Source organism: Tribolium castaneum, chromosome 5, assembly GCF_031307605.1.
Source record: "Tribolium castaneum strain GA2 chromosome 5, icTriCast1.1, whole genome shotgun sequence".
In the NCBI taxonomy this organism is placed as follows: domain Eukaryota; kingdom Metazoa; phylum Arthropoda; class Insecta; order Coleoptera; family Tenebrionidae; genus Tribolium; species Tribolium castaneum.
In genome coordinates this window covers 9295033-9322418 of record NC_087398.1, presented here as the reverse complement: position 1 = coordinate 9322418, position 27386 = coordinate 9295033, and the positions used below count along the sequence as shown (strand labels likewise).

Genomic DNA, 27386 nt, shown 5'->3' with positions numbered 1-27386 from the left:
AGAGAAAAACAAAAAAACGTATAAGAAAAATGCTATTATTAGCAGATCGTAATCTTGACATGCAAAATTACAATTACAACAACGAGTTATTGAATTTTTTGGCTTCAAACAAAAATGCTTTCGAAATGATCGAATATGCAAAATTCTTAACAATTTTTTCGATTTTTATGTTAATGATGTTTGGAGGCTTGACCTGACAAATGTGCTGGTGACAGAGCACGGGAAATATCATAAAGCACAGAGTGTTGTATCAAAAGCTGCTATTAATCTTGTCGACACTAGCGCCGGTCGCTCAGCGGGGGCGCGTTGAACTAGTCGTGCGGACTGCATATTGAGTAGACTTGTGCGATGGTAATGAACCGACCTTAAGCTATCATGCCGGTACCGGCACAGGCACACCGAGATTTATCATCGAACTTACGTGCGTAAACAAGAAAAATTTGCGGATGTACAGGAAATGAGAAAAAGTTAAAATGCATGCCGGTAGCTATCGAAGAAATGCGGACGTAAAACAATATCCAAGCGTTGAATAAGAGTCCAAACATACAGGCTGTCCCATAAACATATTTAGAGTGTTTTCGAACTAAAGGGCTTCTTCAGGGTGATTTTTTTAAAACGATATCTCGAAAAATATAAAAAATAAAATCCCGAAAAAGTGGGTTTATCTTCTTGGGTTTATAAGTAGTACAAAAACTCTCCAGCGAATATTCTTTAAATAAAAAATAACTTAACGAAATAGTAGATTCTTAAGGTCTTATGTTTGGAAAAAGAAAGCAAGTAATCATGTAGGACGTAAGACCTGGCGGTAAAAGTGGTGTGGTAAACCCATTGGTAATGGAAACTGATGGAGTAATCCGATACATTTATTAAGGCGGAAAACGCCTAGATCGGAGTCGATCTTTTAAGTCCAGGCATGGACTAGAACAAGGACAAGTTTTTGCTTAATAAGACGTTAGATGTCGAGATTAGATGATTATTTAATACGTCAGGTTGAACGTGGCATCAAATTAGCTGAAATGTCAACAAATCCATAAATTAGAGAAACATCACAACCAGTCGAGTACATGCAATTCGCAGATCTCCCAGAGATTCGAATTCATGAATATTCAGCAAAGAGAGAGGAGGAATCTAACTTCCAATAAATCAGCCGGTATCGAGTGCAAATATTCGTGACTCTACTATCGTTAATGCACTTGATCAAACCTCTTCACCTGTAGTGTAACCTAGCCGACTAACTAAGATATTTAACGATTTTATACAGTTAGACAGGCGCTAAATAAAAATATGTGACTATAAAACGAAAACGGCCGACAACTTTAACGACATTTAACGCTAAGTATTTAAATTTGTGAAAGATAACAGCTTTTCATTCCGGCGATCGTACGATCTGATAAAACGCCAATAAAACCATACGAAATTCCAAATTCGATTGAAGGTTTTTACAAAATCTGATCGTGTGTGGTGGTGTATCCAAATGTTGGAAATGCATGTTTTGTGTTTTTAATGCATTCGTGAAAGTTAGTCACGCCTTAACACCTAGACTACACCAGGAATCGCAAAAGGCAAAACCAGTATCACTACACACCCACCAGTGTGTGATCTGGGCAGATAGTGCGCTCAGGCGGCGACAATAAACGAACATACATTATAGCAGTTTTAATGCAACTTAAAACCTCATTATTCATCCCATAATGGGAAAAAAACGACTCCTCTGTTATGGATAATATTAGGATATTAAACCACTAAACCTAATTAAATCAACCATTTTATTATAACGAACAGAAGCCGTGGTAAAATATTTTGCAAACGTTTTAACAAAGGCTGGCTAACAATTATTACTAATAAATCATGGAATGTTGTACGAATCACTACTTCAACCTCTTTCCCATCAGCCTAGCAAAAATGAAACAATAATATATTGGGCAATACTATTCACAAACACACCAAGAAGACTTTTATATTATCTTAAAATCACCGTCAAAGATACGCACATTGTGTTTATTCCTAACAAATTTCGCAGATTCGAAATTGCGATTTGAAACAATGGACCATAATGACACAGACTGATGCATTTTCGTGATAACGATCAACGAACAGCTAAAACCTTGAAAAGAAACCACTTTAAAATATTGTACCTGTCTGGTACGGACCTATTTTCTTTTATTTCAGCTATGTGTGAGTTGGTATCAAGATGATTTTAAACGCGGATATACAAAGTCTATGTAATAGCGGCTTATCTACATCTCAAAGGAAGTTCTAATCACTTGAAAATTTATCAAATGGTGAACTTTCGAGTATCCGGCATTGTTCCAAACATGATATCTCGAATCTTTAACGTAGTTTCAAGAGTAGTTCGGTAAATAACACCACTAACCAAATTCACGTTTATTTTGTGCACACAAACAACCACACAAAAATCACAACAACCCTTGCGACTCTAATAAATTATTCCTACCTAACAAAAAATAAAAAAAATTAAGAAAACCGTCGATTCAGACATTAACACTAGCAAAGGTTGAGAAATAATTCGGTGATATTTATTTATTTTTTTGAAATACAAGGTGATTCAGGTAAGATAATGGGCCTGACGATCTGGTGATGCAACCCAAAAAATTAATTTGATCTACGTCTTTGATCCAATTTAAATTAGTTTTTTCGGTGTAAACTCCAATTCAAAATGTATGAAAGAATAAAACATTAAAGGTAGACAAACAGTTTTTTCTAAATCATAAATTGCAACGATAAGCAGGGAGACAACAAATGATTATTTTTAACAAAAAAGGTGTCAAAAATGCTGGCCACCAGCAATAGACAATTGCATTATCGCGCAGATTACGTAAGTATGCAAGATTTCAGTTCATTCAGACAACACAAACCCTCTCAAATTTGGCTCAAAAAATATGAAACAGACAGACTGACAACAAAGCAAGTTAAATAAAAGCTTATAAAAAATTGCCTTGATTCGAGATTTTTAAATTGTTCCTTTATTTTCTGACGCCTTGTTTAGAAAAATCACCCAGTACATGGACATGACGTTATTTGTTGGGTATATAGTTGTGATATTTTTATTACTTTTATCAGTTTTGAGTTATTTTGGTAGGTCCTATTGAAATAAGTGAATTTCTTTCCCAAATGAAAATTAAACACACTGTTTTATTGCTTTTTTCAACGAAATTTCGGAAAGCAAGTGCAGTTTTGTTGTTTCGGTTAAAACATCATTTTTTTTTTTATTTTTGAGCTGGGCAGATCGCTAGAGCGTCTTGGAGTAAACCGACTTGTATCGCTGTTGCGTGTGGCAGATAGTTAATTTTTTGAGGGCGTCATCGCGATGGTATTGTTTGGGTATCGGCTATGGCTGGTCGTGTCTGGCGCACCTCACGTTATCAGGTGCGATCTCGGGCAAACAGCCGGGGGCCGGGGATAGCCAGAACAGCTCGCCGTATTCAATATTTTTATCAGATTTGCGTATTCTCACGTTTTCCTAGCGAGGATGCGCGATAACTCTATGCTTCGGTTATCTATTGCTGTTTGTTTGCTGAAATTAATTCCAGGCACAGTCGGGAGATCGTTCATTAATCAGACGGGCAGATGTTGATGGCCCCGCTTGTGATATACAACCCTGACGTCCCAGTCCTGGCAGCATTAAAAGAATGTGCGGTAAATATAAGCGTTGAAACATCCATCAGTTAACTGATTTTCATTCAACTTTAATAAAAAACCATAAAACATAACGGATAACGAAAGAGATATGCACAACGCTGCTATTGTAAAGCATTGTAAAAGTCGGGAGATCCTGGATAAGGAAAAGTAAAACGCTAAGAAAATACACTCAAGAAAAAACTAAAAAATGAGCCACCGGTGAAGTACAAATAACAATAAAAACATTTCTAAACAGCCCCTGAATGTGGCGATATCTACCGATCTCAGCCAACCGAACAAAAATCCGAAAAATTATACAGCAGATTTTAGATTTAATATTGTAAATATTAATTCGCCCCCAAAATATCAACCACCACACCAACTGGATGTGCTGCAGAACCATCTCTGCTTATTCCTTTTTCCGCCAGACCGGATTAAAATTTTGACATGCTCCACATCCTTGAGAGCCGTAAATATTAGACCCGGAGCGCGTTGAGCGGGCGGCGATCGTCGTAAATCTTTCAGTGAGGATAGGTGATAAATACTAGCCGACAGACCAGTACAAATCGAGACGCAACTGAATCAGTTAGCAGGTGGTTAGTGGCGTGCAGTATCATCACTGCTAATGTTGTACGGAGCTGTACACGGCGTGTTTTATGGCGATCCGGAGCCGATATATAGGGCCCGGAGCACTGCTGGACCGTGGAAACTGCTGCTTGATACGTCCTCCGGAATATATGGCGCGGACCGTTATTTACATCAATACTGGATAGCCGATTTTACTGCCAACCTCCGCTGGAAACTGACCATAATATTGTTAATTAATTTACGTTTCACTTGTTCCGGGCCCGGATTTCATCACGTGGAGGCGAGATAGATGCGCGGTGGGCTGGGAGGTGCTCGAATATTGAAGATGACTGGATGTTATCACCGGAATTTTACGGCTGCAGTTTTGCGATTTCGATTTTCATTCGCAATAATGAGTTTGTTATCAAGATCTTGATAGCAATTAAAGTGGAAATTACATAGGTGTAGATTGTTTATTTGCATATTTAATTAGATGATACACAAAGATACACAAGAGCCGTTACTTTCAGCTGGGTTAAGAAATCAATAATTTATTCCAAAGTAGGTTTTTGGACATTCCAAAAATTACTTAATTTTCTCCACATCCCTTCAAGAATTTTTTTATTCGTATTTAAAACAGCCAAAAATACTCTCCTTCGTCTATAAAAAAGAGAAAAAAAAATTGGAGGAAAGAATTATTATTTATTGATATTGTGATTGTTAATTTGTTCGTGGAAATTTATTATTATTAATTTTTAGACTTCCCTGGACGTATTTAAAATAAAATAAAAAGCGTAAAATTGTTATCCTTTTTTTACATCTTAAGCCAAAGACTTAGACAGATCTGGGAACTAAGAGATTAATTTATTTTGATTAATTTAGCTTCAGCAGAACCTCCAATTACGCAATCCCGAATATAGCAAAACAATCTGAAATATCTGATGAGTGGCAAGACGTTTAGTCTTGGATGAAACTCGTTAGTTGAAGTGATTAGTTTTATTCGCAAGCCCATCCTTATATGTGCGGGTACCATGGCATGTCCTGTGATATCAGCGGTTGCCTAATAGACAGGGAAAGTCGAGGTGAGGTCCCAAAAAATAAAGATTCATGTCGGAATTCAAATCTCCGATCAGCATGTTGTGGTCGATTAGACACCTCTCCTCCGGAATATCCTTATTAGTACGGTAACGAGTCCTGCGTTATGTTCGCTGTCAAGTGGTGGACATTGAGAGGAACAATCTAAACAAGTCGAGGTAATCTTCGGCGATGTGTGCAACACGCCCACGAGAACAACTCAGCAACAAGGGTCGGCTCTAGAGCTCTTGTATTGCGGGGAAACGAAGGAAATAATTTGTAGTGGCCGCCGTGATATATGATTTCAAGCTTATAAAGTAATCACGGCCTCTGCGACACTCCAAGGATTTACTGGAATGTTTGTTATGTTAACTGGACACGTTGAATGCATTCGTTAACCAGCGGTTGTTATTATTCACCGCTATGTTGTAGATTAGTCAGATCAAAGGGATAAAAACAAAACGTTGCGTGGTAAAATATCGCCAATCGGCGATTTGTCCCTTACAGACCGTGCAATTTTCCGCTAATTAGTCGACGAATTAAATTTGTCAGCGGTGGCATTTTTTACGGCGGCGTAAATTTCGGATTTAAGTGCCGGCGAACCTCATCCTTCGATAACACTACTTTTAACAGTATCGCCGATTATCTTACACGCCGTAAAATGCATTTATTTAATACGCGTATGTGGAGGTAATGCGCTTTTCATTTCGACACTATTAAGGCCAGTTCGCTGTTCCAACGCGCAATTTAGCTAAATTCGATCTTATCGCACTGTATTATCGCGCGTTCCTTATTTGTAATAATAAACGGCACGCCCATCTACCACAAATCTAATCGCACAACACATCCAACGACTGTGACCGCAATATTTAAAAACATGGCAAAAGAAAATACTAGCAAGTGGTCCAAATCTTTTTTTTATTGTAATAATTGGGGCCGCCAAATGTTATCCATTCCAATGTGGGATTTGGTTCTTGGGGATTTTTAAAAGAGTCGTTATCATTAATTAGTAATTAAAAAACGGAAAAATTTAAATTCTCATTTAATTAAACATCTGAAAGAATGCACGCAGGACAACAGCACCATAAAACATATTGTTAAAAAATGGCAAATTTTTAATTATGGAATCCTAAAGTTACAAATTCGTTAAAAAATCCAGGCATGTTGACATTTTAACAGGCCCCTAATTATAATAAAAGCCCGCAATGTTGATTCCTTATCTTCGAAGATTGAATCAGCTCTCTCCTCCCAATCATTTTAATTAGCAAATAATCGGTGACAGTTTTGGATCGCTTCTAATAAGTCTCGATGGGAAAAATGGTGCGGAGCAGGTTTAGCAGGAAGACCTTTGCCGTATGCAAACATCATCCTTGGCCAAGTGTTTTCCTGTTAATCGCATCTCCTATCGTGCAACATCAGCTTTTTGCCGAGTTAAAACCATAATTAAAGAGATGAATATGTATCCTGTCTGGTTGAATTGAGAGGCTTGATACGTGGCCGAAGTTTTGAAATATTTATGGTGTGATATCAGGAACGGTTTTCATCGGGGAACAGAACTAATCGCTTCGGAATATCGCTTCGTTATCTAAAATATTCATAATTACAACCGCTCCAGCCAGGCCAAAAATAAAATACAAAATAGAGAGATATCTAATCAGCATCACAATAAGTAATCTAAAATAGGCGTGGGTGGATCCACCCACCAGCGTCGTAAAGTTGGAGATAAAAAGCGAAAATAATCATGATGAATTAATGGTGTATCGATAAAAATCTAAATTAATATTGCGAAGTAAGTATCCATGTTTTGGCGTAATCTTGGAAAAGACGATATGGACGGTTTATTTATATTCACGATGATTAAAACGACTTCAATGTATAAATTGTTCAAAAGTCATCAGATAAGTAATTTCCAGACGGGACTCTCCACCGATATGGTGCCCACGGTTGATGCCCAAATAAAGGATGACGAACTATACCATACCACTTCACCGATCACTTATCTGGATAATTTAAAGTGAACCTTCAGATCCGTAGATAATTCCCAAATAAATTACCGCGCGCGTATCGTCATTTACTTAACACAAAAGCGTGAAAAAATCTATTGTCGAGGGTGTGGGCCAAACCACCACATCGGCGATAGCGCTTTTGACATAAAACTTGATAACTTTCATATATCCATTTAGTTCCAGCTTATTGAGCACTGGGATTCTTTCATAAATCGCCGAGTGTAACCCAAAGATGTATCACATTCTATCTACATTTTGCAGAACCTGACCCCCTCGCAGCCCGGCGGACATTATATAAATACACGATGATATATACCCTGATATCTCGCGTGGGCGGATGCCAACTCTATCGAACGTGAGATACATATTGATAAAAAAAGGTGGGGAAAACGTCCATAAAGCGTCATGACTTATCTATGTTATCGACGCTAAAAGAATACAGTCGGGATTCGAGGGGCCGGTTACTCTTTTCGCCACATTTCACAACGCCAAATGTAAAATCGTTTCAGCGCCGAACAATGGAGATTACAAATTCAGTGGACAACAAATTAACTATTTGCTCTTCGAGCCCCAACGAATGAAGCACGTTGTGTATCAAGAAATTTATGCAAAATTTTAGCTGCTGAAAAACGCCTTTTGTGCAACGACCGGTCGTCAAAATTAACCTACCCCAACACCACAGTTATTAATCACCACCTATCGCTGTCAATCACTATCAGGATACATAACATTTTCGTTTTATTTTTACTGCAGATGTTCATTAAATGTTCATTATTTGTTTTTCCTCTTTTTGTAATAAAAGTAAACGATTTCATATATCAATTAATGTTTGTTAAGCCATAATTACCTGCATTACTTACTTCTTAAAAGATTAATCATAGAAGATATAAAGAGGAGGAAGTTGTTATAGCCGCTACGAGCTAAAGTAAACTTGATGAAAGCACACTTTCTTATAAACTAACTACTCAAACATACCTACTTGCCTCATCAAAAAGGAAGCTTCAACATCACTAGACAAATAATAAGAAGTATTTGTCTACTGTCGTACAATATGCTTGAAAATTTAAACTTGTTTTCGGCTAAATTAATTCATTGTGTTGCTTTTTTCACATTACTAATGTGAATTTAGAAATTTTCTCTAAAAAAAATTGCCTTTCAAATGTGCTTACTTATACAGGGTGAGTCAATAGTGGGTTGTTTCAGATTTTTTTAAATATGCAACCCATAATACTACAATAATACAGATTCCAGCTGATCAGATTGGTAATCGTTAAAAAAAATTACATTGCCCTGAATAGTGACAAATTTGTTTGAAAAATTTCATTATGGACTATTATTGTTTAAAAAGATAAAAAAACAGTGTTGATTCAATTAATGCTTTTAAAAATCAAACGCAATATCCAAGTGATAAGTGCAATTAGTATTTTTGGTTGCATCCTAGGACATGTCAGAAGTAACCCACTATTGACTGACTCACCCTAATAACAATGCCTTATGATACACTAAACATTACAAAAAAATAGAATTTTTCATGATTTTATTAAAAAAAATACTACGCATTTATGTAATTTTCCAATTTAACTTCAGATTTTGTGATTTGTAGCAAACATCCAAAAGTCATCACTAGGTATTTTGGTAATTAATTATTTGTATTAATTTTTATTGTAGAAGGCAAAATCATCCTAATTATCCTTTTAACAAACACGTGTTATATAAAAGTATACGAATTCATACATACTCATTATTCAGCTGAATAAAAAACAATTAAGTGGATAGGTATTCACCTACTTTTATCTAGTATCTATTGTCCTTTAAAAGGATTTCTTCTCGATAATAACTATTTTATTATTATTATAACTTTTAAGGACAGTGGCATCATAAATAGTAATAATACAGTAAAAGAAAAGTTAAAAAAAAGTTAAAAAGAAAATGTATCGACTAGTTTCATAAAATTTAAGAAAATAACACGATTTCATTTTTATTTAGAAAATGAGTTTCATATAAATACGTCAAATGTCCATTTTGTCCGTACGTTGTTCCTAGCATCTCAAAAAATATATTGTAATGGAATATTCCAAAAATTATGAACTTATTATACTTTAAGATTATAGTTTAATTATTTACTATTCAGTATTGAAAAAAAAATTACTTATCTACAACAACAACAACCCGAAAACTCTTTGAATGCAAATAAATGAAACTTTTCTAATTTGCTTTTAACCATTAAGTAACCAATATTCAGTAATGAAAGTAATGAAGTAGTACTGTAAATTTTTCTTTATTTTAAACTGCGTGATATACCAATTATTTTTATGAACATAATACAAATGATCCAACATTCATTTGCATGTTTTACAAAACCATTTAAACATTGTGTACTTGCGTCACCTTTGTTATTCTCACTGTCTGCAATCATACCTCCAACAGAGCTTATTGATGATGACACAAACTTCTAGTTTATGTACACGCAATGAAAGCAGTAAGGTGAGTATCAGATAAGCAGGAGAAAATCAGTTACAATTTTGCCGACAACAGGTAAGAAACCAAGGCTGACGGTGTTGGTTTACATTCTCATCAGCAAACAGCAATCAACACCCAACTAGCAACAGTCTGCTCCATAATAAACGTTGGTTTGCATAAGATCTAGTTAAATCTCGATTAAATAAGAATCAGTTTTGCTGTGATGAAAGATCCTGTGTTTTAACGTTGAATTTAGAAAAAGAGACAAATGAGGCGTCATTTATTGTACCCAATAAATACAACAGAATACGGAATGTGTCAATTAGAACTGTTTTAATTGCTTCAAATTTCTAAACAAACGTGTCGACAAAGGAAGTGCTGGACCAAATTAGGTGGGAATGTGATTATTATATTCCTTTGCATGGCCACATACTGATATCATCTCCATGGAGCTATCTATCACAATCACTTTCAAGTTCCACGTATCCCGATTTTAATGGTTCTGGCGCTCCCCTTTTGGACGGAGATAACGCAGAGCTGCACGAAACGGCCGAATGCGGATTTGAACGGCCTCCTCGTCATTAATTACGGCGTATCCTAAGATAGTCAATTAAGGCGATCATCAAGGAGGACGAAAACAAACTGTTGCTGGTATTACTAAATTAGACGTAACAGAGTACGAATCTGGCAATAAATCAGAAAGTTAACAAGACGCACGTTCATGAAGTGAGAGCTCCGCCCGCTGAGCACGACCTGTAAGTAACCCGCCTCCTGCATCATATGGGATGATAGGAAAGCCTCGATGTTGGCAGATAGCGATGCATTGAAACAATAAAAATATTTGCTCAGCAATTATTAGCCTCTATCTCCGCATCCTCCACTAAACGGTACAAAACGAGCCCAATGTAATTCTCTCCTCCGTCGCAAACCTGTTCTTGCACTCCTGCAGAATAGAGCTCCGATCCTGATCTTAACTATTTCTCGGTAACGGCGTGTTGTATATCATGTTTGGCTGAGTAACAGTTGTGTTTCTTGCCATAACACAAAAGAAGCATCGCTTATCGGCATCAAAAACGACACTTATTCTCCAATTTTGTTCGATTCTCCTCGTCCTCCAGACCCCGACTAGGGGACTGGCTTGCCGTGCTGCAGATGCATTCAAATTGTAACGCAATAAACATTCAACTGGGGCCATCACGGACGTTTCATTAGCTGCACTAATCGCTACTTTGTTAAATGCCACCGCATAAAGTATGGACGAGAATGGCTATTTCTTCTATTCCTTATCCCATCCCCATTTTCTTATCTACTGTTTTTCTGTTTTTTCTGTATTTCTTTCAATTATTATAAATAATAAAAAAAAATAACTTGCAGTTTAAGTATAAGATTAGACCTCAGATTTTAACACAAAAATGAAATTTAAAAAATTTAACAAAAGTTTACAAGACGATTGCCAAAAATGTGCTGATGAAAACCCGACAGTCAAAGGGATTAGGTTCTGTCTCTGTATGTCAAGTAGCTACATTTTTATAGCATACAAACGTACATAATAACTTCATCTAAATCTTATACAACTTAAACATAGAAGATCATCTTGATAACTGTAATGAGAAACTGAAACAAAGAAATTGTTCCCATAATAAAATAAGCACTTATTACTACTGTTTTAGATTGTAGTAAGTGACGTTATCCGCGTTTTTATCATAAACAAAGAACTGTAAAACTACTTCGATAAAATGGCAGACAATGACAATTTAAAATACAGTAAGCAGCAACAGCGGATACGTCTAAAAAGTCAACAAACTAAAATGATAAAGTGTCGAAAAACCTTGTCACAGACAAACAAAAATTTTAATAATTCCTAAATTCATATAAAATCTTTTTTATCGGTAATATTTCGTAAAATTTTATTATTTTTCTTATACTTTTTACAACAAAAAATGTTTAGAAGCTGATACCCTATAATTAAGATCTCCTCTTGCTGTGTTGCACAACAGATAATATTTTATGCGCTAACTTCTAGACCGTAACACCATAAATATGTAACTTGAAGTCAATTATAAATCCATGTTTAAAAATAAATCACATAAATCGAAATGATTGGAGATAAACTATTAGCCAAGCAGTGCAAACAACAGAAATGTCACAATGTTTCTATTATTCTCTTATGACCACACACTTGAAAAATTTGCAACAGTAGAACAAAGGGCTCTAAGGTTGAATTTCTTCGCTTAATAAATCACTTTTACTAATGAATCAAAAGCATAAAAAAGAAATGCACTCGAGCAACAAATAACAATTTATGTAAGCAAATTGTCGGCATATTGCGAAATTTTAGAGAACACAAAGTGGCATACATAATCCAACATACAATCAGATATGTCAAAGGTGACAATGTTACAAATGAGAAAAATAAATTATCACTGTTGTTATTTCATGTGATTCTGTTCGATATTTGTTATTGTTGAAAGAAATAAACTTTTAGTGCACATAATGCCCCAGTTTTTGTGTGCCAATTTTGTTTTGTTAGCTATGATTTTTTTTTATTATTTTGAACACCACAGAAATATATGTTAATATGGCCCTAAAAAAATCATATTCTGCTCTGAAATTATTATACGCGAACTATTTAATTTTGAATTTCAAATTACGTAAGTAATTAACAGAAAGTTTAGTTGTCATTTATGAAGTATTGCTTGATCTTATACTATCCCTGCTTAGATAATATCACAAAGTACAAATTACAGAAAATTCCAAATAGTACAAATACGATCATGTTTCGTCTAAAATACTCGACCTACGTTGGTTGAAATTTGAAAATATGTATCGACAGCAATTGGGTACATTTATGTTTAAACTTATGACAACTTCGTCTACATTCTACCTTAGAAAAAATAGCATTCATGTCAACATACGTCATAATACTAAAATTTCTGTGCCTCAGTTTAGTTCATCCATCTTTCAACGCTCGCTAACTTATAATGGTGTTAAAGTTTTTAACTCCACTGTACTCTTTCAGTTTATAGAATTTTTGCTTCTTCCTTAGATTTAAGTTTTCTATTCGTACCTTTCTGAAATTAATTATATTACTTGTTTTATTTTTCTTATTGTTTAATATTTTTTATATATTTTTATATTTTTTTGGGGGGTTGAGTTGAATAGTCTTCGACTAGACTTCGCCCCTACAGAGTTTATATATTTATTTATTTATTTTTTTATATTTTATTTTTTCCTTAATAAAGGCCTATTATTATATTTCTCAATAATTTACTTTCTTCATATTTGATAAAAACTTTTGCGCTGGAGAAAAGTTAGTAATTGAAATCTGAATTCAAAAGTTTCAAAATAACTGTCAAAAAAACTGATTTTCACTATTACGAGTATACCATATGCCTGACTGTACGTTCAAGAGGTATCTCCTCTAATTTTTTGGTAATTTTTTACTTACAGATAAAGATAATAATTGAAAAAAGTATTTTGCGACCATAAAGTCAAATTCTGAATTTTTTAAAAACTACGCGTATTCACTTCAGATAATTGTTTACAAAATTACCAAAAAAAAAAAAGATTTTGAATAAAACGCACTTTTACATTTTAACTTTAACAATTATTTTTATTTTGAGTTGCTTGTGGCGACGTAAATTTACGTGACAATATGAACTGTAATTGGGGTAAGATTGTAAAAGATTTCGTTGGGATATTAACGACTTTATTTGTTCACAAAAAAAATTAATAAAAATCGAGAATGGTCCTTATCACTGTAAAGGCTGGTGTGTAAAATTTCAGGATTTTCATTTCATTAAAAGTCGCGATTTTCTTGGTTGTGCCACCTCATTCTCTCATTGCTAAACCGAGACGCAACGGTTTGTTCCTTGGAGTGTTTGGAGCCGAACGCCTCCCACCTCGAGCTTCGTCCTGTCGAAAGCATCCTGCAGCTCCTAGTACGTAACCCGATTAACTTTGAGATGAATAGGTGTCATCGGCAGGTGTAACTCCGTGTACATAGTGTTCGTGGCGTGTAGTAGTCAATGTAAACACGCATGTCTGGATACCTGCAGCGTGTCGTGTTGCCGTTGCCGCCAGGACAACTTGTTGCCTGTCACACTAACAACCAGCCTCATTCCCTACCCCTTGTGATAAAACCTTTAATCAAGCCACTAACTAGCAGCACATCGCGTTATTTTCGTCGCAGATCCTTGGACGAGATTTTTCTCGTAAATAATTTTCGACGAACTAGAGCCAAAAACCGAACAAAATAATCCCTTGTTGTTCCGAATCAAAAATAAACCAGAGAGAATACTAAAAGAATTTTATCGGATGGATCAAAGCTAGTAACTCGGAGTTTGATATTTTTCCGAGGCAACACTGTGGTCTCTGTTTGTTATCGCCGATCAGTGCATGGGGGAAGAAACGGACAGTGGCGTGCCCAACTATTCAAATCGGGTCGCTTATTAGTGGATACAAAATTCACCGCGATTTGTCACTGACATTCACACTCGTTGGGTACCTGCTCAATGGATTGGTCAACCAAAAACACCAAATTGCGGCTGGTTAACAGTGTGTGAAACAAGAAATTCTTATAATAACACATGTAACAATCACGTATAATTGCAAGCGATGAATTTTATTACACTTTCGCAATTAGCAACAAAGTTAAGTATTTCTAACAGCCGCAAGATTACAAAAAGATAAAATACGTAAGTAAGGCATTATCATAAAAATCCCCACATAAACTGATGAAACTACGGAACCATTTATTAAATTGAATTTTGACCATAGTTTAGTTTCGGAGTGTTTTTGTTTGTTATTGTTATATCAGTAAATATACAGCAGCTGCACATCGGCGCCACCACCAATTTCTGCGCGTTATTAGCGCTTCCAAACGCAAGCGAAGTAGTCAAAAGAGGTGCAAACAATGTCCCTACGTATGCATTTGGTATCGCTGATATCAGTTTTCCGCCCAGATAACGAAAGCGAACGCAACGTTGTGAAAACAATTACAAGCATATAATACAGCATGTAAAATGCAATGTCACATTGCTGATATATGACTTCGTCTACCGACTTGATATTTCCAACACTTAATGCTCGAATAATGGACTCAAGCGTGAAATTAATGGAAAAGCTTGATATATCCGTGATATATCTCGCCTTCCTTTATGCGCAGAGGGATAGATGGATAATGAGGTGGAGACGGCGGAAAAAATTAACAATACATGCCAGTCAGGTGCCGCAGAGGGCGAGCTTTCGCTTCGTTTGGACGGTTTGTCTTCGAGAAGCAACATTTCGATGTAAAACTTGTTTATTTAAACAGGATGACATGTAAAACCGACACATGAATAAAAGCTTGTTATATCAGAGCATAATGAGAAATCTTAATGGAAGATTTCAATCTAAATTATCAGCAGCCACGGTAGTGGCAGTTCGAGGCCAAGAAAATAATAATAATTATCATTTGTAATCACTCATATCACATGGTGTTACAGTGATCTACACATCGAAGGGGTCGCTGAACTCGGCAATAATTAACAATCCTGAAATACGTTCAGATAGCATCAAGACGGCCGCTCTTATTACCAATTAATTCGATTTGACAATACTACATGGAGAGAAGTCAACTGAGCCCGTGTCGGAAATTGTTACAACTTTTTGCTTTTATCAGGCACTAAAGTTTATATTCAATTAAAATTTTATTAGAAGTTTACGTCGGTTCTAAGCACGAATGAATCATGAACTACAATGGATCTTTCAATTTATCTGTTAACCTTTCACCGTAATCCCAAAAATCAAATCTCCAACACACCTCTCGTAAACACAACGCACACTTAGCCTATTGGTATCAACACCATTGTAAAATACCACGGCCGGTAAATACCCTTCACAACACGGTTTATACAGGAATTTACAATTAACTTGCACGCACATGTTTTCTCGTAAAGATGGTACAATGAACCAAGAGAATTAAAGTTCAGTTTTTGGACCCTCGATCAAAAAAATTATCAAATGACCCGTCTTATCGCAACAAAACAGATAACGAATGTCAATAGATCATTATTTAGATTAGTGTTAATAGATTTTGATTTCTATTAAATCCCTTCAATGACCCCCTTCGTAAGAGAATACATTTTCAAAAGGGATAAACAGATCCTATAACGGCGGCTGTTTAATATTTTGATGAATAAGATAACACCAAATGATGCCACACTTTAAAATTAAAGATTTTAGTGCAATGAAAAAAAGATATTTGAACAAAGAAAAAAAGTAAGAAAAAAAAATTTCCCAGCATTTGGAGACATACAAGAAAGCATAATAAATAATGTCCTAGAAATAAAAAAATCAAATAAAATTGCCCCCTTCTAAAATAAATTACATACTTCCATTCTACGTTCTATCCATTTTGTAGGTATTTAAGAAAGGAGTTAAAAAAACTAATCAAATTACGTCCGTGACAAAATTTGAAGTATATGCATATTCTTATTTTATTGTTTATTTTATTCTTTATTACTTTATTCTTATTGTAATTATTGTATTTAATTAAAGAGAATCATTCATAAAATCATTAAAGCATTACAATTTTTTTAAATTTTTTTACCACAGTGTAAATGATCTTGTGTTCTTATGGAAAGTTAGTCATCGCTCGCTATTATGTTTACACGATAAAATTTAAAAAGTAAATAAAAACATAGTCATTCTAAATTACATTATATTAACAAACAAATTAATAAATTAACATTTAGATAACATAATGTAACGATTTTTTTGTTTTATTGAATACTTTTTGCAAATTAAATAAAAATAACGATTGATCACAAACAAAATAAACTAACAAAACAATTGTTTTGACGTATTTCGGGCAACTTGATCAAATAATAAGTGTAGACCAGATTTTCATTATGTAAAATAATATGTATAAATTTGCATTATTTTTTACTACTTGGCATAACTACACTGGATGCTCGATGTGGTATTACAGTAAAACAAAGGTTATGGCAACTTTAGAGTCACTTATTGGTATACAGAGTGTTCAGGAAATATATGCACCAGTACTTTACTTCTGTTGTTTTTTCTTTTGCATATTGTCTTTTTTGTTCGATTTGTTCCTTTAAAATTCTGTACATAGTTAACTCGATAACCTGAAACATCCATTGACAATTATAAACAATTAGAAGCAACAAATTCTCATTTTCTAAAATTATAGACTGTGTAAATGCAGTAGCCATGACGTCAGGGGCAGATACTGAACCATTTGCCGATGTCCAACCCTATCATCAAGTGATATCTCCTAAACAAACAATCTAAAAAAAATAATTATTTCGTCCGGGTGCTTTGCATAAGTATTGGTTAGGAAGGCGATAATTGGCAGTTAAATGTAAAAATTCAATAACCTAATCACGGGTTAAGATCAGAGAACCTTATCGAGAAAAAATTAACTTTGTGTTAAATGAAAACCGGGAAGAAATAATTACTAGCACCGGAGGCACTAAAGCTCCGAAACTATCAAATTAAGGTCCGAAATTTACATGGAATGGCTACGAAGCTCGGAGAACCCACACTTCCACCACTTGTCGCAGGTGTGTGAGCGAACAATAGAATGGATGTGAAACTATTTAATAGGTGCTGAACACCGTTTAACACTTTACAATACAAATTGCGGCACGATAACAGGGCGCCCCTTGATGGTCACAGCGTGAGTGGAGTTTTTAAATCATTTGCGAAAAGATCAATTGAAATTATAACAAACTGGCGACTTTCTCTCCCCATTGTCCATCGCAATTAGGCGTACGAGGTCGAAGGTGTCGATAGGATCTATGGTACAAGTTTTAATAAAATATGACCGTCCTATTGGACGTGTAGCTCTGTTTATGGTCGGCAGTAATTCAAACGAACTTCCTGGATAATTTTCAGATCGAATCCTTATCACTTCGTCTCTTGTTATCGACATCAGACGAGTCAAAAACACCATAAATACCGAGAACAAAATAAAAATACTAAATGGTATCTCTCTTATTTATTGACACTAAGACAAAAATATGACTTTATCGAGTTCAGAATAAGATTACAATTAACCGCAGCGTAATTTGTTCGTGGCCAATGGACAAAATTTGATGAAAATCGCGCTGGTGTATCGGATACGCCATAAACAAGAACTGTTTTGCAAATAACTATAACATTACTCCGCGCTGATAGAAATTAATGAATCACGCTAATCTCGAAATGTTTGGCAGGTAAGGCGCGCCTTGTTTCAGCGGCCTGAAACTGAAAAGATAATCTCCGCTTGGTCGAATCTGAACATTCCAACTTGCGGAAAAAATGAGATAAGTGATCATACCAGCATTAAAAGTCATAACAATAAATCATCGGGCCGATGGGCGTAACGCCGTAATTAAAAATAAATCGGATAATAATAGTCGACTTTGATTCTTTTGTGTTGGTCAATAACGAGCACATTATCGTCTTATCAGTACGACACACACATGAAATAGTAGATGTCAGCAACAATTACAAAACAAACGAGCACCTACTTTTGAGCGGCTTGGGGTTGCTCTGCTTTCGCCTGGACATCGTTGGTAATTCCCCGAAAGCGCCAATTAAAGCCGAAAGTCACATGGCACGGACATTTTAAAAAAATACGTAAAAGCACAAAAAACACAAAAGCACTTGACACTAACAAAGCAAAACAAAACAGGAAAGAAAGGATCAACAGTTCAACTGGTGACAAGAGGGGGTTGTCCAAAAAAATGCATGGTTGTGTTTGGACAGTTTGACAGTTGTTCACGTGTACTTAGTTTACGCACCAACTATACACCCTATTACAACGTTTCGGAACGACTGGCGATACAGTGACTCACTGAAGTTTGTTGATTGTTGCTTTCGCGCGCACACTCAGACCAACTTGGTGTGTGCGCTCCTCTGTATTCTTCGCCGGTTATCAGACGACAACAAAGTCCTTATCAATTCAAAGTTTTACAAGCATTTGTTCTTTTCTTTGCCTTATCGTTGCGCAATGGAAAACCATTGATGTCGATACCGGTCGTGAATCAGAGGTTTTGTACATTGTGCGCTCGTTGGTGTTTCCTCTGACGGCTCCCTTATTTAAATTAACCCCTTTTCCGACAAACGCCAGCTAATTGGTGTAACCGCTTTTAAATTGCCAAATTCCAGGCTTTCAGAAAACTACGTTACAACAAAGTTAACTTTTTGATTCGTGTTCTATATTTTCAAAAATGTTTTTCTGATCCTGTGGTCCTTGGTGTAGAAACTCAAAAACTCGTGTGTTCTACAATGTGGTTTGATGTCTCTAATAATGCTCCTCATCCTTAATCCAACGAATAAATTTTTCTTGGGTTGTCGTATCTCTTAATTTTACCATATGTGTACACGCCATATGTGTAACAAATTCCGTTTCAAATATAGATAATTCAGAGAACATTTTGCAATAGTTAGTTTGGATTACTGAGGTTTTACTGTACTTATATTGTGTATATAACATTTAGAAACTCATAGTTTATCAAGAGCGTCATACATTTTCTTTAATGAAAATGTAAATATTTATTAAAAAATGTACAAGGTGTCTGCTAATTTTTTTTTAATTTAATTTAATTCACTTTAAACAAGAATGTATAAGTAAGGTGTTTTATGGTAAACCCTGATTTCTATGTGATTATTAGTTTTTGAGATACAGAAAAAAACAGTTATGGTTTAAAAATAAATAGAGATTAGCAAAACAAAGCGATTAAGCAAAATTTATGTAAATGAAAAACGCATAGTTTTTCCAAAAAATCGTTCTGAAATTAAAATTAAAATTTTGAGAACTGCTGAACTAGAATTATAAAAATTAGCGTAAATTTTAATATTATCGACAAAACAGCAAAGGAAGGTAAATTAAGTTATTGGTCCATTACGTTATTCTTCTATTTCAATTTGTGTTTTGTTATTAAATTTTACGAAAAAATCATTTTTTTGCCAGGATTGGGATTCGAACCCCCACACAAATGAACATGTTAGCCACAATTTTGAATAATTCTCAAAACGCCCATGCGCCACCATTTTTAATGAAAAAAATAACTGATAATAAACTAGCATAAGCCATACAGTCGCTCTCAACAGGTGGGTTAATAATTTTTTTTAAAGAAAGTAGCACTTTTTGGAAAAATGATATAAGGGTTTTTAATCATCTGATCATAACCAATTCACATACGAAATAATGCTAAGCCATTCCTTAACACCCTGTATAAATTAAGTTTCAAGAGATACAAGAAAGTATCCAAATAGTTTTTTTTTAGAATCAACGACGATATTGTAGTACCTATGGAATGTACTACGTGTAAACTTTATTTAGGTAATTACTCGTACATAACAGAAAAATACAATTATAACAGCAACAAAATCCCAGGCAAAAGTATTCACTCAGTGACTCAACTCCATGAAAGTTTTGGTATGGACGTCTTCATACATTTGTGTGATTTCCATTCTCTCATTGGCCACATCTTCAAGCATTTTGTACAGCTCCGTATTGGTTTTGAAACAGTTCTTGAAAGCCCTCCTGTCCAGTTTGTAGACTTCGCAAATTTCAACAGCCACGATATTGGCAGTTCTCCTTTTATCCTTGAAAACCAGGGAGATCTCTCCAAAGTAGGCACCATCATGCAGATGACACACTTCTTTGCCAGAAGGTGTCCACACTCCCACCGTCCCACTAGCCAAAAAGTACATACAATCACCCACAGAACCCGCCTTAATTATAATATCGTTGGACAAGTATATCTCAGGCTTCAAATTCGTGACGACCTGTTCCAAGGTTTGTTGTGGAAGATGGGCCAACAGTTCCACGTTCTGCACCAATTTACTACACACATTCAGGTTTATCTCTCCTTTCAGTTTCTCCGAAAGCAGACTAGCAATCCCCCTTTCTTTGAAAAACTTCTTGTTGTACTTGTAGTCGTAGAACTGCAAAAGTCGCGTTTGCATCGACATTGGTAGTTGTTTTTGGCTCATGTAGGCTTGAACCTGGCTGATGGTCTCAAAATATTTGACCTCAAGAGACCTTTGTCTGAGCAAGAAATTCAAAAGCAGGACGGTGATGTAAAAAACGTAAACTTTTCCGAAAATGAAACTAGCGAGCGCTAAAAGCTTCTCTTCCCACACGTCGATTGTAATTTCCTCAAAAGTGATACAAAGTAGGCATCCCGCGGCTCGAAAAATGCAAATAACGTACTTTGAAATAAAAGGTAACTCGGGAATATCAGTTCTTTCAACCCAAGACTCGGCCAAAATTTCTCCGTAAGTGTAAAAACGAATCTGCGGTATCATGTACTGAAAGCAGGCGAACCAATGGAACACCAGATAATTGACAAGAATGTTCTTCAGAATGTGAATCGTGAGACTTTTTGCCCCCAAAACATCGAGACTCCTTGTTATGTAAAAATACAGGGTCGGTAATCGTATTATCCTCAAAAATGAGAACACATCGACTAAAGATTGAGTGTTGTGATCGCTGATCACGAACTCCAGAGGCAGAGAAGCCAAAAGATCGGTAATAAAATAGATGCTAAAAACGTACTTTTTGGCAATTTTCCACTGCTGCATTACAACTTTCCGCGATTTTTTGACGGGAAAACCGGTGAAAAACGTCATTAGTATATCGACAATGCACAACAGACGCAAACACAGGCTTAACGGGTCAATTGAGTTTGGGACGTCCTTCCGTTCCTCCTGGAGCAAGTGTTGGTGCATAGGGTTTAACAAATCAAAGGCTGCATCAGCCGGCATTAGAAAAAGCACTAAAATCCAGACTACTGTCATCCACATTTCGTAGTACGCCCGAAAAATACTAAACGGATGGATTATCCACGATTTTGAGATCACATGCTCTTTTCTTATTCGCAAAATTTCAGCTTTGCTCCTGAAATAGTCGGCACTCTGTGGATTGCGCTCCGATATGAGTATACTTTTCCTAAATGCACGTCGGAAGCGTTGGAAACAACTTGCGCTTCTTCTGAGAGGAGGCAAGAAACTCATGGATTCGTCCACCTTGATGCTGCATCGATGAGTTTCCACTTCTCTTTGGCGAATATTGAGGCGGATTAGAGACACAATTGCGCCCATTTTGAGAATCCAGATTAAAGTATGAATGACGTTTCGTGCGTTTTGCTATCAAAGTTTTTCTCGATGATGTGATTTTGTTTCAAAGACAGTGGATTTTACGAAACTGATACAGTGAAATTTCTTTAACTCGATCGTCCAATTCGAGTGTTCAGAAAATTATGCCACATTTAAAACTTTAAAGTTTACGAATACAAAAAACATGTAAACAAATACGCATGCAATAAATAAAAATAAAATATAAATAAAAAACCTTTAAATTTTGCGTTTTCGCAGCAGAAATTGGTGGTAACATTTCTACAGAACACCCCACCTAACACTTCTTCGATTATATTTTTTGTTGCTGCTAAACAGAAATATTTCACTTTAAAAACCCTTCTACATGCTATTTTAAATCCAAAAAATTAAATAAATAGAATGTTATCTTTTTAATTATTTTTGTTTTTTTTTTAATATTTCTAATAACCTGGATAAGTAGAGACATCTTCCTTCAGTTCCTATATTTTATAAATTTCTTACAGTTCACTATTTCGTAGAGAACACTACCCAAGCGTAATACCGTTGTAGAGAAATAACCGTATAGATGGCAGCGCAAACATAAAAGAGTCAAACTACGGTAATTTTAACTTTGGTTCATCCGAATAATTAAATATTTATAGTGTTATTATTTACTTGATATCCCATGATTTCGTTTTTAAATAACATCTCTGGACTTTGCGCGTTTTGTTAGAACTCACGCAATTTGCATTATAAATTATTTGTCTTTGTGTTTTCAGTTTTTATAGACCTTTGAATTCAGTCTTTTATCATAATCATCAAACATATTTAACAGTTAGATTATGTGTTCCAATTTTAAGCCTAATTGCAACAAAACATGTTTATTTCATACTTCAAAATTTTAAAACAACCGGCTTAGAGCATTTGTAGTTAATTAAGTAATTCCAACATTTCAAAGTGTTTTACTCGATTACTGTATTAAGTGATTCATTAATTATTAATAACTTCGCTAATAACTTTATTTTTCCCGACGCTATCGGCGAATTTAGAACACTATGGCATTTAGATTACAAGAGGTTTGGTAATTAACATTAAAAAAATAATTAAATTATTTGTTGTGATGACATGTGTGTCGTTTGCAAACCAAATAATTTTGTAAGAAATTTCAACGCGTAACATGAAATCCTGTTTACTGTCTAACTCACTGTGATGAATAAAGATAAATGTAAATTAAAACATTTAAAATATAACAATGGTGAAGTTTGTACCGAAACTCCCTGGAATTATGTACCCCTGACACTACGTAACCCTATTTATTGTACTTTGATACCAAATTTGAAATGTTAAATGCTTTGGCTTTTAATAATGGCAAATTCAATAAATCACAATGAAGTTGTCTGACATTGACCATAGTAAATTTTGACCCGAGATTCCGCAAGGAAACATGCAATGTTAGTCATTTAAATCTCCAAGCCATGAGATAGTTATTAATCACATTGATATTTTGTCGCAAAAAATTAGAATTGCTCAAACGTGTAGACTTTAGACCACCAGCAAATTACTTTTCCGCTAAAAGTCTGTGCTTTATCAATAAAGCATTAGGAAACACAGTCAATTCAATACCGCCCTGATGTACCCTAAAACTTTCGTTTAACAAGATTAAAAAATTAAAAATACTATGCTATAACTTATGATAATGTAACACGACTTTTTAATTTTGAATAAAGAAAACCACAAACATTACAGAGGTAGAGGTTTTCCCAGTTTTTCTTAATTTCTTACGACCAGAAATATCAGGTCTATTTGAAAGAAGTACAATAAATTGTGAAGAAGATACAAATCGTTTTCGATTCTGAACATAAAAAATCTAATTAGATCATTCAAATTAAAACATATACATAATAGTCTATAGTCTGTCTTGTTGCTAGTTGCTCTATATGAAATTTGTGGAATTGTACATAGCAAAGTATGGTAAACCTTAACCTCCATTCAATCATTCAATCACATGATTAGTTGTGTTTAAAAAAACTACAACCTTATTAAAAATGACAAAATTCACGTGCTCTGTATTGGACATTGACCCATGGCAGCTTCCCTCATTAAGATTGCAAAATGGAACGTAACGGACAACGGTTATAAATTCTTAATAATTTAATGATGAGAAAATGCCCAGCTTTACAACAGGTAGGTATATATTTTTATAGCCACAACAACACACCCACGACTGTTTATTACGTTAAATTTTATTGTTTACAAAAATGAGTCATGTTTGCTGACCTCGTTCAATCCTCATCAAGTCATCACACAACAACAATATTTAATGATGATAAACTTTAGAAAAATCGTGACAAAAATAGAAAAGATTTGCGCAATGTTGATGTGATGTCTTCATACAGGTAAATACAGGCGGGAAATATTGACAAATGGACGAACACAAATAACGCTATGGGAATGTCACATTGATAAACAAATAGGATGCGTCACAAGTCTGGAAATATTATTTAGTCGCACATTTATAAAAATTATTCTTTGTCAATAGCAACAAAAAGATAAGTCCGAGGGCATATATATTTTTCCCATTTGGAAAAATGGGCAGCATACTGGGTTAAAAAAATAATAGAAAACAACTTATCCAAAAAATTTGTTTATATATTTATTACAGGAACTTTTTTTGAAAAAAAAAATTGTTTCAAATCAATTTGTCAGGCATACTGTGCTGGACCTTGTACTTCCTTGATTAGCCTACATCTTATACCCGAGTTTGGGGTCCTATACCTTATGGTTCCAAACTAAAAAAAGAAGAAACAAATGTGTATTTAATGATTAGTAAATAATTATGAACACGATGAAAGCAAAGTAAGCCATTCCTTACAGCACGTGGACAAGAAGTAAACATTTTCTCTGAAAACATCCGAAAATAAAACTGGAAACCGGGATTTTTAAATAAGATTTGATATCGACCATAAACACTTAATTAACATAAAGTGATCACACACACCACATGTCAAGGATATTCCAAATGCTTTGCTTATCAAAATTCGCCAATGGTTGGCCAAATAATCACCAAATCGTCACTTTTGGACCATTATGTAATAAAAATCACGCCGAAGACGAAAATTAATGTTGCCTCATTTTGCACACCTACAAAATCTTCCGTTGTCTGCGAGCCAATTTCTTAAAGAGGTGACTGGCAGGATCAGGAAAATTTCGGGAAATTGTATTTTTGGTAGTGAGGCCTTGGAGAATTTTGGGAAATAATACTAAGTCCTCCACAAATAACTAAGAGTCGGTGATTAATTCGTACGCCACCGATGACAGATGGCCTGTCAGTTTGCGTGCCTAAAAATAAAAAAAAATAGCCTGAACTTGGTATATTTGAAAAGAAAGCGCTCTGCATGCTGTCATCGATCGCTCTCTGGGGCTTGCCTGTGACGTAGCCCTAGTCAGACACGCTTTCATGACGTAAACATCACGGCCTCGGCCGCTGATATCAGCCGGGTAGCACGTGAACGTCACGCTTGTGATCACGCGTCCTCTGCGTGATCACTCGCACCCGATTGGAGGAAAACGACGAGCCCCCGCTTCCTATTGGCTAATTTGCCCGTTCAGCGCCAAACACACCCCAAAAGCTCATGCCAGAGCAATAACATCACGAAACGCACCAACACACAGACTCATTTTAATGTAACCACTACACAGTGAACAGTGCTACTCTAGTGATGGAGTCAAACATGATCAACGAAGAGGTCACACACTTGCTGTCACCTCCCAGCACACCCCCCATGAAAAACGTAAGTCACCCCCCAGAGGAACTCCCGAAGCAAGAAGCAAGAATCGTTAATTTATATATTTAGTTAGCGATTCTCGTTTCTTGACCACTTGGTCCTTAGTGTCTTAACCGCTTTATTTTTAACAGGTGTCCGATGAAGAGTCCACTCTTCAGTCCTTGCGGACTCTCTTGGAGAGGAAACGCGCCTCCCCAATCCTCCTCACCCCCCAACCCTCGGACTCAGAGCCCGAGGAGTTGGACTACCCTCCCAAAAAACGTTTTTGTAAAAACGAAACCGAGTTGGCCCGCCACCTCCTCAGCCACACTCCACCCCCTGAACCCCCTCGCACCTTCTCCGTAATAATGCACGCCAACAAAGACGGCTCCTGCACCCGCGCCCCCATCCCCCTGGAACCCCAAATGAACATCCTCCGCAGCCTCAAGTTCAAAATGGGGACGCGCAAGGAGAAGGTCTACGTCAACAGCAAAGACACGGGCAAAGAACCCCCCAAACAGACGTCGAAGATCATCCTCCCTGCCATCGCCCCCAAGTTCAACCAGCCCCAGGCTGTCTTCCTGGCGGCTGACGGGACGACCACGTTCATCCCGGGGGCGCAGTTGGTGTTGCTGACGCCGACGCCCCCGCAGCCGCCCCCGCCAGCCCGGCGCAGGGTGTACGAGTGCACGTTCAAGGGATGCAATAAGAATTATTTCAAGTCGTCGCATCTCAAGGCGCACAATAGGAAGCACACGGGGGAGAAGCCCTATAAGTGCGAGTGGGAGGACTGTGGGAGGAGGTTCTCGCGGTCGGATGAGTTGTCGAGGCATAAGAGGACTCATACGGGCGAAAAGAAGTACAAGTGTAGTTTTTGCGATAGGGGGTTCATGCGGTCGGATCATTTGACCAAACATGTGAAAAGGCATACGAAAGACAGGGCGGGGTTGCAGCCCCAGAAAATGTTCGTGCCGGGGCTGCTGAGGCCGCTGCAGCCAGCGCCAGCCTAAGACTTTCTCTCGATTATTTTTCGTTGCTGCCGATCTTTTAGTTTAATGCAAATTCGCACGACTGATTTCGCGTTGTAAAAAAGACATTCCACTCTTCATCGGGTCAATTGTTACATTTACAATGTTATCTGTGATTTTTTTATATTATTTATTTTAGGATAGTGAACACTAACTGTATTAAGTCACTTGTGTATTATGTACCTATGTTATTGTATTTGTAAGAAAGAATAGATTTTTTATATAATCACGATTTGGACTTTTAACAACAACCAAACCTTCATGTCCCACCCGCATTGCGATGGCAAAATCGCAATTACGTTAGTACATTAACATCCATTTGCATTCGAAGGATTGCCGACCTTGTCATAATTATATCAATGAATTCCGACGAAGGTCAACTTTACGATGATAAGTATGGGTGTGATTTAAACAACTCGCTTCCTTTTAAAAAGGGTCGGTTTGACAATGCTTTAAATCGAAAGCCTCATTCCCTCTTGGCGCAAAGAGCCTTGTTGTATTTCTGCTTGTTGATTACAATCAATAAGTAATCTGTATATCTGCAAATGGACTTTCATCTAATAACATGACCTCTCAAGAAAACAATATTTTGTTTGATAAGTTCTCAAAAATTGTAAATATACAAAAGTTATTATGGTCCAATTTTGAATTGACGTCAATAAAATACATGCGAAGATTGTTGTTACGATAGCGCGGTAAAAGGAGATGGTCACACCTTATGGAAAGCGGAAGATTACATGCAAACAATT

General features: G+C 36.0%; 3 protein-coding genes and 1 long non-coding RNA gene across 4 annotated transcripts in view; 1 reads left to right on the top strand and 3 right to left on the bottom strand.

The window, feature by feature from the left end:
- Window positions 1–18594, bottom strand: part of ush (u-shaped) — an 82200-nt gene extending 63606 nt beyond the window's left edge. Inside the window, exon 1 of the mRNA XM_966184.4 lies at window positions 18269–18594. Coding sequence (XP_971277.2) covers window positions 18269–18308 — 40 coding nt within the window. The 5' untranslated portion in view covers window positions 18309–18594. The remainder of the gene's footprint in view (window positions 1–18268) is intronic.
- A 1448-nt stretch (window positions 18595–20042) lies between these two features.
- Window positions 20043–21945, bottom strand: LOC659980 (potassium/sodium hyperpolarization-activated cyclic nucleotide-gated channel 2). Its single transcript, XM_966244.3, has one exon. The coding sequence runs from the start codon at window positions 21849–21851 to the stop codon at window positions 20154–20156; it is 1698 nt and encodes a 565-aa protein (XP_971337.1). The 5' UTR covers window positions 21852–21945; the 3' UTR covers window positions 20043–20153.
- A 2111-nt stretch (window positions 21946–24056) lies between these two features.
- LOC107397943 (uncharacterized) lies at window positions 24057–25407 on the bottom strand. Its single transcript, XR_010334269.1, has 2 exons — window positions 25272–25407; window positions 24057–25184 (listed from the first exon to the last, which is right to left on the bottom strand). It is a non-coding gene; the product is annotated as an uncharacterized LOC107397943 (long non-coding RNA).
- A 20-nt stretch (window positions 25408–25427) lies between these two features.
- On the top strand, window positions 25428–26869 carry cbt (cabut). The gene is made up of 2 exons (XM_966304.5): window positions 25428–25636; window positions 25762–26869. The coding sequence occupies exons 1-2, from the start codon at window positions 25565–25567 to the stop codon at window positions 26617–26619; spliced, it is 930 nt and encodes a 309-aa protein (XP_971397.2). The 5' UTR covers window positions 25428–25564; the 3' UTR covers window positions 26620–26869.
- The last annotated feature ends 517 nt before the right edge of the window (window positions 26870–27386 follow it).

Bases quoted from the DNA above. Each gene is read 5' to 3' on its own strand.
- cbt (XM_966304.5), top strand. From the start codon at position 25,565: ATGGAGTCAAACATGATCAACGAAGAGGTCACACACTTGCTGTCACCT. The intron at 25,637-25,761 runs GTAAGTCACCCC...TATTTTTAACAG, and splicing joins GCACACCCCCCATGAAAAAC to GTGTCCGATGAAGAGTCCAC.
- LOC659980 (XM_966244.3), bottom strand. From the start codon at position 21,851: ATGGGCGCAATTGTGTCTCTAATCCGCCTCAATATTCGCCAAAGAGAA.